Source organism: Scyliorhinus canicula, chromosome 20 (genome assembly GCF_902713615.1).
Source record: "Scyliorhinus canicula chromosome 20, sScyCan1.1, whole genome shotgun sequence".
Classification (NCBI taxonomy): domain Eukaryota; kingdom Metazoa; phylum Chordata; class Chondrichthyes; order Carcharhiniformes; family Scyliorhinidae; genus Scyliorhinus; species Scyliorhinus canicula.
The window spans coordinates 56,428,654-56,441,216 of record NC_052165.1 but is presented as its reverse complement, the minus strand read 5'-3'; the positions used below and the strand labels follow the sequence as shown (position 1 = coordinate 56,441,216).

The 12,563-nt window shown below is 48.6% G+C and overlaps 1 protein-coding gene across 2 annotated transcripts in view; it reads left to right on the top strand.

Annotated features, from left to right (window-relative positions):
* LOC119955142 (structural maintenance of chromosomes protein 1B-like) overlaps positions 1-12,563 on the top strand; it is a 296,162-nt gene that overhangs the window by 38,842 nt on the left and 244,757 nt on the right. For both annotated transcript variants that reach the window (XM_038781060.1, XM_038781059.1), the window contains exon 4: positions 76-279. In XM_038781060.1, coding sequence (XP_038636988.1) covers positions 76-279 — 204 coding nt within the window. The remainder of the gene's footprint in view (positions 1-75; positions 280-12,563) is intronic.

Below are 12,563 nucleotides of genomic sequence, written 5' to 3'. Positions count from 1 at the left end.
AACATTTTGTTGGTTATTTTTATTAAACACTAATTATCCACAGTCAAGTTTTAACACGCTCGCATTACATTGTAGGGTGCTGTGGAGAACATAGCAATGAAAAAACCCAAGGAGAGAACACAACTGTTTGAACAAGTTAGCAATTCAGGGGAATTGTCCAATGAATATGACAAGAAGAAGAAAGAAATGATGAATGCAGAAGAAGAAGCTCGATTTAACTACAATAAAAAGAAAAACGTGGCAGTTGAACGAAAACATGCAAAACATGAGAAGGAAGAGGTAATTTAAATTTATATTATTGTTTTTCTGTTCAAGAATGAACAGTTTGTGCAGAAATAGAAACTGCAAATCAGGAAGCTTTAGGTTTGATTCAGTCACCTAATCAGTAGCTGATCTTGGTAAAGGTGATAGTAAGGACAGCACAGTTGACTGATGCCCTTCTGTAAGAGAAGTAAGGATTAGCTAGAAAGTACACTAGATCAGGTGACAAACTGATCCTCGTTGGAGATTTCACGCCCAGAGTGAAACCTCTGGAAGAGTGCTACAAGCAAGGAAGGCGTAGAGAAAGCAAACACCAATGGAATTGGAGCAAAGCTTGTAGTGGAGTTCCCCAAGGGTCAGTGTTGCTTTTCCTGATAACATATTAAGCACTTTTAATCAAAGTTTATTCTATGAATTTAACATTTATAACATATTAATGACCTAGTGTCATGGGAGTGTCCCTTTAAGAAATGGGTTTGCCTTATCACATGGCTTCAGTGATGTCATTGTGTGGTGGAGCTGGGCTGTGGATCTGGGAGTTGGTTTTACTTTGAGTTTGAACTGGTTTTCTGCACAGGTTGAAAGAGGCTTTTTTTCCCTGTATCTGCATTTTGAAAGCTGTTTCCAAACTGCTTGATAACTTGAAAAGAAGTAACTGTTTACTGGAAGAAATTCAAACCTGCTGTTTTGGAAAAGAAAACGAGCATCTATGCTATGTGCTGGGCCACACCTTTGAAAAAAGTTACTGGTTTATGGGATCTTGTTATTAAATTGGAACAGCTAAAGGGGTTATTTACTAAGGGTTATACATCAAGTACTGTAACTGTGTGGGGTATTTATGTTGATAGTAGATAAAAATGCTTGCTGTGTGTTTGTGAAAATGTTAATTAAATTCATAGAATAAACTTTGATTAAAAGTGCTTAAGGCCTCTGTTGAATAACACCTGAAAGGCAGGCCGTTGTGCTCATCATAACCAAATTAATAAACAGTTGTGGGCAGGTGAGCTCCATGATATACTTTGGAGTTTTCTAAACCCTGACCCATAACACTTAACTGTGCTGTGCAGGGCATGATTTCGAAATTTGCAGATGATAAGAAGTTTGGAAGCTTGGTTAACTGATGAGGATAATCAAAAGGACATAAACATATTGGTGGATTGAGCTGACAAGTGGTAGATGAGGTTCATTGCAGAGAAGTGTTAGGTGATTCATTTTGACAGGAAGAATGGAGAGACGGTATAAAATAAATAGTAAATTCTAAAGCATGTGCAGGAACAAAGGGACCTCGGTGTATATGTATATATTGAATGTGACCGGGCATGTTAAGAGAGCAGTTAATAAAGCAGATGGTATCCGAGGTTTTATTAATAGCGGTGTGGTAAACCACTGTTGCACCTCGATTCGAGAATGTATGGTAGGACCTGTACTACAGGTACGTTGGTAGTCCCTGAGTATAAATATGTGTGTCCTCCATGCTGCAGCAATTTTGCCAGCTGCTGTGGGAGGCCACACATCTTAGAGCAATAAAGCCTCAGTTGTATCCAACTAAAGTCTTTGTGCAATTGATCGTGCATCAATTTATTGCTCTGAGATTTTCAAAAGATGGACCTCCGTATCTAACCGGATTGCCTGCAGCTGGATCCGCATTCAAGCGATGCCAAAAAGGACTTTCAACACTGGCTAGCTTGTTTCGAGGCATACATCAACTCGGCGCCCAGCCCTGTCTCGGAGGCTCAGAAGATACAGATCCTGTACTCAAGGTTGAGCTCCAGCGTCTTTCTGCTAATCCAGAACGCGCCAAACTACGCCGAAGCCATGACACCTCTCAAAGAGAATTACGCTCAGAAGACGAACACGCACTTCGCCAGGCATGTACACGCCACTCGCTCTCAACTCCCTGGTGAGTCCATAGAAGACTTCTGGAGAGACCCTAATCCCACTCGTCCGGGACTGTGACTGTCAGGCCGTTACGGCCACTGAACATTCAAACCTCTTTATTCGGGATGCGTTTGTTACGGGGATTGGGTCGGACCTCATACGCCAGCGACTATTAGAAGGGGCCATGCTCGACCGAGCAGAGACATAGAAACTTGTGCTCTCTATGACAGTTGCCTCACGCAACATTCAGGCCTACACCCCCAGTCGCGCGGCCCACCCCTCCTACGCATCGTGGACCCCACAAACGGCCGTCCCAGCGGGGGCCTTACCCAGCCAATACGCCTGCACCATACGCCAGCCAGCGAACCCCGGGGGTCCCCGATGTTACATTTGCGGCCAGCAGAAACACCCCCGCCAACGCTGCCAGGCCCACGCTGCCCTTTGTAAGGCTTGCGGTAAGAAGGGGCACTTCGCTGCGGTGTGCCAGGCATGTGCAGTTGCCGCAATCGCCCACACCCCCCTCGTTTCCGGACAATGGGAGCCGCAATCTTCACCTCCCCGGACTACCTGTGGCCAGTGGGCGCCGCCATCTTCTCCCCCTCCGACAAAGTGCGGCAAGTGGGCGCCGCCATCTTCTCCCCCTTAGACCAAGTGCGGTCAGTGGGCGCCGCCATCTTCCCCTCCGAGCAACACGTGCGGCCCATGGGCGCCGCCATCTTGTTCAACCCCCATCACGTGCAGCCCATGGGCACAGCCATTTTGTCCTCAAGATATTCAGGCGCCACCATCTTGTCTCCCCCACGGCACATGGGCACCGCCAACGTTCCAGGGCCTGTGCCTCCTGGGCTCCCCATCATCCGACACCAGCGACGACTGACCACGACTCGCCTCAGTGACCTTCGACAAGTCTCTCCCGCACAACCTGGCCACCGCATCGCCCAGCGTTAAAATCAACGGACACGTGACCTCTTGCCTGCTGGACTCCGGGAGCACCAAAAGCTTCATCCATCCGGATGCAGTAAGGCGCTGCTCACTCGCAGTACACCCCGCCAAGCAAAGAATCTCTCTGGCCTCCGGATCCCATTCCGTGGCGATCCGGGTGTACTGTACGGTCACACTCACGGTCCAGGGCATAGAATTCAGCGGCTTCAGCCTCTACGCCCTCCCTAACATCTGCGCTGCCCTACTACTCGGCCTGGGCTTCCTGTGGAACTTCCAGAGCCTAACCCTGAAATTTGGCGGTTCCTACCACCCCTCACTGTGTGCGGCCTCGTGACCCTAAAGGTCGTCTGCCTTCCCTTTTTGCAAATCTAACCTCAGATTGCAAACCCGTTGCCACCAGGAGCATAGAACATAGAACAGTACAGCACAGAACAGGCCCTTCGGCCCTCAATGTTGTGCCGAGCCATGATCACCCTACTCAAACCCACGTATCCACCCTATACCCGTAACCCAACAACCCCCCCTTAACATTACTTTTTAGGACACTACGGGCAATTTAGCATGGCCAATCCACCTAACCCGCACATCTTTGGACTGTGGGATGTTGCACGTTTTACTTGAGTGTAATTCGCGTTTATTGGAGTGTATTAACACGCCTCCGTTTAACGGCCGTGTGCTTAACACTGCTAGGCTCTATGTATGTATTATCAGCTCGGGAGTCGCCAGGTGCCGTATCTAGACACCTCACAAATATTCCAAGGTCAGGTTCAAAGTAATAAAACGATACACCGATTAGTAAGTTCCAAACGATTAGTATTTATTATAACAAATATAATAAATACGCATGCACACGCTAAGGGACTAAGCTACAACTAAACTAAGCGATCAGAATACTTAACTGAACAGGAACAGGCAAGGTCAGGGAGCGAGGCCTTCGTTTCGATCTTGGTCTGTAACCTTCAGAGAGTGTGCTGGTCGTTGGGGGTCTAGTGGGGCTGGTTCGCGTAGCGAGCGTCGTATTGTCACTTACGGTTCGGCGGCTGTTGCTCAACGGCTGGAGTCAGGATACAAGTCGAAGTTCTGGGTCGAAGTCAAAGCCGGAGCACGAAAACAGCAGACTGGACCATGTGTGGGGGTCTATCTTTATAGGGCCCCAATGTCCGTGCCTTTTTTGGGGCGGGCTTTCACCTTCAGGTATCGATTGGATCAGATCCTAATCTATATCTTTTGAATTCCCCCAATGTGAGGGTCTCCCCTCGATGGAGGGGGCGGTCTCTATGGTGGATACTTCTGGTGCCGCTCTGTCTGGACATCCACTTAAAGTATGTATTCAAACCCAAATGTTGCCATTGTGTGTGCCCAGATCTGGATTGCCTCATTAATATGCAAAGCGTTTTGCTATTAACACCTTTGGTTTGAGATCTTCCACCTGGCCAGAAACTAGTTTTGCTGCTTGCAAAATGCTAATCAGTCTTTGCAGACTGCTTGTCTTGGCTAAACTGCTTTTTCCCTGCAGTCTTAGCAGTTCTCCATCTTGTTAGCCCAGTGTCCATCTTAGGTGGCTACAGGGAGGAAACCGGAGCACCCGGAGGAAACCCACGCACACAGGGGGAGGACGTGCAGACTCCACACAGACAGTGACCCAGCCGGGAATCGAACCTGGGACCCCGGAGCTGTGAAGCATTTATGCTAACCACCATGCTACCCTGCTGCCCCTACAGACGGTACAGCACCCAGGACAAGACCTTCATCAGGTCCGAGGTCCAGCGGCTGCTTCGGGAAGGCATCATCGAGGCCAGCAACAGTCCCTGGAGAGCCCAAGTGGTAATAGTTAAAACTGGGGAGAAACACAGAATGGTCGTGGACTACAGCCAGACCATCAATCGGTACACGCAGCTCGACGCGTACCCCCTCCCACGCATATCTGATATGGTCAATCAGATTGCACAGTACCGGGTCTTCTCAACGGTATACCTCAAATCGGCCTACCACCAGCTCCCCATTCGTAAATCGGACCATCCATACACTGCCTTCGAGGCAGACGGTCGCCTCTATCACTTCCTCAGGGTTCCTTTCGGCGTCACCAACGGGATCTCAGTCTTCCAAAGGGAGATGGACCAAATGGTCAACCGGTACGGTTTGTGGGCCACCTTTCCGTACCTAGACAACGTCACCATCTGCGGCCATGATCAGCAGGACCACGACACCAACCGTGCCAAATTTCTCCACCGCCACTCTCCGAAACCTCACCTACAACAAGGAGGTGTGTGTTTAGCATGACCCGCTTAGCCATCCTCGGCTATGTGGTCCAGAACGGAGTTCTGGGGCCCGATCCTGACCGCATGCACCTCCTCATGGAGCTCCCCCTCCCACACTGCCCCAAGGCCCTCAAACGCTGCCTGGGGTTCTTTTCATACTACGCTCAGTGGGTCCCAAACTATGCGGACAAGGCCCGTCCACTCATACAGTCAACCCATTTTACCCTGTCGGCCGAGGCACAACAGGCCTTCGCCCGTATCAGAGCCGATATATCGCCAAGGCAGGGATGCACGCAGTAGACGAGACACTGCCGTTTCAAGTAGAGAGCGACGCATCAGACGTTGACCTATCCGCCACGCTCAATCAAGCAGGCAGACCCGTGGCATTATTTTCCCGCACCCTTCGTATCTCAGAAATTCGGCACTCATCCGTCGAAAAAGAGGCCCAAGCTATCGTTGAAGCTGTGCGGCATTGGAGGCATTATCTGGCCGGCAGGAGTTTCACTCTCTTCACTGACCAACGGTCGGCAGCCTTCATGTTCAATAACACACATTGGGGCAAGATCAAGAATGATAAGATCTTGAGGTGGAGGATCGAGCTCTCCACCTACAATTACGAGATTTTGTATCGCCCCGGTATGCTCAATGAGCCCCCAGATGCCCTATCCCGAGGTACATGTGCCAGCGCACAAGTAGACCGACTCCGAACCCTGCACGACAGCCTTTGACACCTGGGAGTCACACGGTTGTACTATTTCATAAAGGCCCGCAATCTGCCCTACTCCGTCGAGGAAGTACGGACAATCACCAGGGACTGCCAGGTCTGTGCGGAGTGCAAGCTGCACTTCTACGGGCTGGACCGTGCGCACCTGGTGAAGGCCTCCCACCCCTTTGAGCGCCTCAGCGTGAATTTCAAAGGGCCCCTCCCCTCCACTGACCGTAACACGTATTTTCTCAGTGTGGTCGAGGAGTACTCCAGATTCCCCTTCGCCATCCCATGCCCTGACATGACGTCTGCCACCGTCATCAAAGCCCTCAACACGATCTTCGCACTGTTCAGTTTTCCCACCTACATCCAGTGACAGGGGATCCTCCTTCATGAGTGATCAGCTGCGTCAGTTCCTACTCAGCAGGGGTATCGCCTCCAGCAGAATGACAAGCTACAACCCCCGGGGAAACGGACAGGTAGAGAGCGAGAACGGGACTGTATGGAGGGCCGTCCAACTGGCCCTATGGTCCAGGAACCTCCTGGCCTCCCGCTGGCAGGAGGTCCTCCCTGATGCACTACACTCCATTTGGTCACTACTGTGCACCACTACAAATAACACACCCCATGAACGTCTTTTTGCCTTCCCCAGGAAGTCCACATCCAGGGTGTCGCAGCTCCAGGACCCGTCCTGCTCCGTAGGCACATCCGACTCCACAAGGCGGACTCGTTGGTGGAGAGGGTGCAATTGCTCCGTGCAAACCCCCAGTATGCCTACGTGGCATACCCCGACGGCCGCCAGGATACTGTCTCCCTCAGGGATCTGGCGCCAGCAGGTTCCCCACACACACACACACACACACACATACCCCCGGTCTAGCGCCACCCTCCCCTCCCCCGGCGATCCCAGCAGCAACCACCCCAGGACGATCCGGCCTCCCCCTGCCCACGCCTGAGGATGAAGAGGATTCCGGCACGCTCCCGGAGTCACCGGACATCAGACCAGCAACGGCATTGCCGCCACCACTACGTCATTCCCAGCGGCACATCAAGCCCCCGGACCGGGTCCACTAGACTTCAAAAGACACTTCTTTTTTCTCTCAATCGAATATTGTAAATGTAAAAACCATCTGTTGTATATAGTTCTCCACCACCTCCGCCGGACTCAATTTTAACAAGGGTGATTGTGGCAAACCACTGTTGCACCTCTATTAGAGGATGTATGGTAGGACTTGTACTACAGGTACGTTGGTAGTCCCTGAGTATAAATATGTGTGTCCTCCATGCTGCAACCGTTCCACCAGCTGTTGTGGGAGGCCACACAGCTTAGAGCAATAAAGCCTCAGTTGTATCCAACTCAAGTCTTTGTGCAATTGATCGTTCATCAAGCGGCATTGTGTATAAGTAAGGTGGTCTACATCCTAGAGTCTTAAAGGAGGTGCCAGTGGAGATAATGGAGCTATTGGTTATAATATTCCAAAATTCCCTGGATGCAGGAAAGGTTCATGTGCATTCAAAAAGGGAAGGAGGCAAATGTGGTCCCTTTGTTGAGGATAGCAAATGTGGTCCCTTTGTTCAAGAAGGGGAGTAGAGATAACCCCGGTAACTATAGGCCGGTGAGCCTAACGTCTGTGGTGGGTAAAGTCTTGGAGAGGATTATAAAAGATACGATTTATAATCATCTAGATAGGAATAATATGATTAGGGACAGTCAGCATGGTTTTGTGAAGGGTAGGTCATGCCTCACAAACCTTATCGAGTTCTTTGAGAAGGTGACTGAACAGGTAGACGAGGGTAGAGCAGTTGATGTGGTGTATATGGATTTCAGTAAAGCGTTTGATAAGGTTCCCCCACGGTCGTCTATTGCAGAAAATACGGAGGCTGGGGATTGAGGGTGATTTAGAGATGTGGATCAGAAATTGGCTAGTTGAAAGAAGACAGAGAGTGGTAGTTGATAGGAAATGTTCAGAATGGAGTTCAGTTACGAGTGGCGTACCACAAGGATCTGTTCTGGGGCCGTTGCTGTTTGTCATTTTTATAAATGACCTAGAGGAGGGTGCAGAAGGATGGGTGAGTAAATTTGCAGACGACACTAAAGTCGGTGGAGTTGTAGACAGTGCGGAAGGATGTTGCAGGTTACAGAGGGTCATAGATAAGCTGCAGAGCTGGGCTGAGAGGTGGCAAATGGAGTTTAATGTGGAGAAGTGTGAGGTGATTCACTTTGGAAAGAATAACAGAAATGCGGAATATTTGGCTAATGGTAAAATTCTTGGTAGTGTGGATGAGCAGAGGGATCTCGGTGTCCATGTACATAGATCCCTGAAAGTTGCCACCCAGGTTGATAGGGTTGTGAAGAAGGCCTCTGGTGTGTTGGCCTTTATTGGTAGAGGGATTGAGTTCCGGAGCCATGAGGTCATGTTGCAGTTGTACAAAACTCTAGTACGGCCGCATTTGGAGTATTGCGTACAGTTCTGGTCGCCTCATTATAGGAGGACGTGGAAACTTTGGAACGGGTGCAGAGGAGATTTACCAGGATGTTGCCTGGTATGGAGGGAAAATCTTATGAGGAAAGGCTGATGGACTTGAGGTTGTTTTCGTTAGAGAGAAGAAGGTTAAGAGGTGACTTAATAGAGGCATACAAAATGATCAGAGGGTTAGATAGGGTGGACAGCGAGAGCCTTCTCCCGCGGATGGAGGTGGCTAGCACGACGGGACATAGCCTTAAATTGAGGGGTAATAGATATAGGACAGAGGTCAGAGGTGGGTTTTTTACGCAAAGAGTGGTGAGGCCGTGGAATGCCCTACCTGCAACAGTAGTGAACATGCCAACATTGAGGGCATTTAAAAATTTATTGGATAAGCATATGGATGATAAGGGCATATTGTAGGTTAGATGGCCTTTAGATTTTTTCCATGTCGGTGCAACATCGAGGGCCGAAGGGCCTGTACTGCGCTGTATCGTTCTATGTTCTATGAGGCAGAACGTAGGAAACTGTAGACCAGTTAGTTTAACATCTGTCGTTGGGAAATTGTAAGAATCCATTGTCAAGGAAGTAATAACAGGGCATTTGGAAAGTCAAAACGAAATCCATCAGAGTCAGCATGCTTTTATGAAAGGCAAATCATGATTAACTAATTTGCTAGAGTTCCTCGAAGATGTAACAAGTCAATTGAATAATGGGGACCCTGTAGATATAGTATAGCTGGACCTCGAGAAGGCATTTGATAAGGTGCCTCAAAAATGACTAATACAAAAGATAATATCACGTAGGATTAGGGGTATTTGTTTTTTAAAAGTATATATTTTTATTCAAAAAGTTGCAGAACAACACAACAGCCATCAGCTCGCGGGCATCAGTCCAACAATGTAGTGCAAACAAATTGTTGTTTTTGGTTTTAGTAAACCCCCCATCCCAAGCTGCTGGTCATGAACAGGTCTTTGAAGATGGTGGTGAACTGCCTCTACCTGGAGTGGAACACTTCTTCTGACTCCCTGATAACAAATTTTATTTTTTTTATCTCCAGGAATTGTGCCAGGTTTGCAGGCCAGTCCTAGGCGCCACTGCCGATCTCCACTTAAGTCAGAGTCGTCGCCGGCCCCCTTCCCCTCAATGTTGTGGCCAGTCTGACACTCTGAAGGTTGCCACCAATGGGCATAGCTCTACCTTGACCCCCGTGAGCTTGGACATGGTTTCAAATAGCATGGTCCTGAATCCGACCAGTTTTCGGCAGGAACAGAACATTTGGGACGGGGTAGCCGGACCCCTCTGGCATCACTCGCAACTGCCTTCAACCCCTGGGAAGATCCCACTCATGCGTGTCCTGGTCAGGTGTGCCCGAGGAGGTGGAGTGTACTCTGTATAAAATCTTGCTCCATATCCTCCCTGTAGCTCGTGGGGGGGGAAGATTGTAAGCAATCTGAGCATGAATAGGAACCTTGGCAGGATGTTCATCTTTATCGTCTGCACTCACCCGCCAAGGAGAAAGTAAGTCCCACCTTCGCAGGTCCCCCTTCATATCCTCCACCAGGCTAGCTAGGTTCCACTTGTGGAGCCAGGTGCAGTTGTGGTCTGGGCCAGTTTGAATGGCAGCGCTCCCAGCTCTGCTTCTCCCCCCTAGCGGCTTATCAGAAAGATTTTTCTCTCGGTTTAGCTTGTATCCTGAAACGGCTCTGAACTCCCTTATGACTACTGTGGGTAGTCTGCACTGCCTGCCACTCTGAAAAGGACCCATTTATTCCGACTCTCTGCTTCCTTTCTGCTAACCCGTTCTCTATCCACATCAATACATTACCCCCATTATCTTTCCCATGCTGGCTAGGAAGTTCGAGATGTAGAGCAGTAAGCTATCCACAAAGAGAGGAACTCTGTAATCCTTGTCTCTTCTCTGAATGTCCCTCCGCTCATCTGAGTGCCATAGCCACTGGCTGAGTTGAGTGATCAGCAGCGGGGACAATGGGCATCCCTGTATTGTGCCTCTGTGCAGCGGAAAGTAGTTTGAGCTTGTGGCGTTTGTCCGGACGCTCTCCATGGGAACGCTGCACAGGTGAACACATGTATCAAAAAATGTCAACACTTAACAGTGGTATTGTGCAATGAGAGAGGATTAATTAGCAATTTTCTGGAGCGAGATCCTTTAGGGAAGTCACCATAAAATGTTAGAATTCTTCATTGGGATGGAGAGTGACGCAGTTATGTCTGAGACGAGGGTCCCTAATTTAAAGAAAGCTAACTTTGATGGTATGAAACGTGCATTGACTAGGATAAGCTGGGAAAAGATGCTTAAGGGGTTGATGGTGGATAGGCAATGGCAGACATTTAAAGAGCACATGGATGAAAGTCAACAATTTTACATCCCTGTCTGGCGCAAGAATAAGACAGGGAAGATGGCTCAACAATGGCTAACTAGGGAAATCAGGGATGGTGTTAAAGCCAAAGAGTAGGCCAGAAAAAGTAGCAAGCCTGAGAAATTTAAAATTAAGCAGAGGTGAATAAAGGGCTTAATTCAGAAGGGGAATTTAGAATACGCAAAAACGGACTGCAAAAGCTTCTGTAGATATGCGAAGAGAAAAAGGACTGGTAAAGTCTTTCAGTTAGAATCAGGTGAGTTCATAATGGGCAACAAAGAGGTGACAGACCAGTTGAACAAATACTTGGGATATTTCTTCACGAAGGAGGATGCAAATATCCTTCCGGAAATACTAGGGGACAGAGGATCTACCATGAAGGAGGAGCTGAAGGAAATCATTAGTCAGGAAATTGTATTGGGGAAATTGATGGGATTAAAGTAGAGGTGGCAGAAGAGGATTCTGGGAAGTCAACTCGGTCACCTCGACTGTAAGGGGTAGCTGAAGAACCCCACCAGTGACAAATGGGAGGAAGTTCATCCTGAAGCGGCGGCAGAAGAAGATTCTGGAAGAAGTCAACTCCGTCACCTCGACTGTACCCTGGGTAGTCTGAACTGCCTGCCATTCTGAAAAGGACCCGTTTATTCCCACTCTCTGCTTCCCTTCTGCCAAACAGTTCTCTTTCCAGGTCAGTACATTACCTCCAATACCAGGACCGTTTAATGTTGCTTACTAATCTCTTGTGCAGGACCTTATCAAAACCCTTTTGAAAGTCCAGAGACACAACATCCACTGGTTCACCCTTATCCACTCAACTGGTCACATCCTCAAAAAAATACAGAAGATTTGTCAAGCATGATTTCCCTTTAGTGTATCCATGCTGACTTGGACTGATCCTGTCCCTGCTTTCCAAATGCTCAGTTATTTAATTCTTAATAATTGACTCCAGTATTTTGTTCCCCGCCGATGTCAGGCTAACCCGTCTATAACTCCCCGTTTTCTTTCTCCCTTCTTTTTAAAAAGGTCTTATTCCATCAAACTACAACAATTTCCCCCAAATAATCACCCATAAACCGGGCAATAAGGGTGAAAAACATAGTACCCTGGTGGGAGCCACCATGTGGACGAGCTCACCGCATAGCCCCCACTATCAGTCACAAAAGCCTTTAACTCTGTCAACCTTGAAGGCTCATGGGTACACCTCAAATTTAGCTCAGAAATTTATCAACTTACTCTGCCTACTGTGGTAAACCACTGTTACATCTGTATTAGGTGATGTAAGGTAGGACCTGTACTACAGGTTCGCTGGTAGCCCCTGCCTGCTGCATAAATATGCGTGTCCTCTATTCAGCAGCCATTTCGCCAGCTGCTGTGGGAGGCCACACATCTTACTGCAATAAAGCCACAGTTGTATCCAACCTTAGTCTTTGTGCAATTGATAGTGCATCACCTAGTCCATAATGACATGCCATGATCATCACCAACGGAACCAGTATAATCCCTATCTCTGTGAAAAGTGGGGTCAGACAAGTCTTTGTGATTGCATCAACCCTCTTCTATTTTCCTTACTGAAATACAGCACTTCATCTCTAGCAAATTACCCACAGGCGTGGAGATAATTACAGAACAGATGGGAAACTGTTTAACCTACCAGAAGGATGTGGAGTCTTTG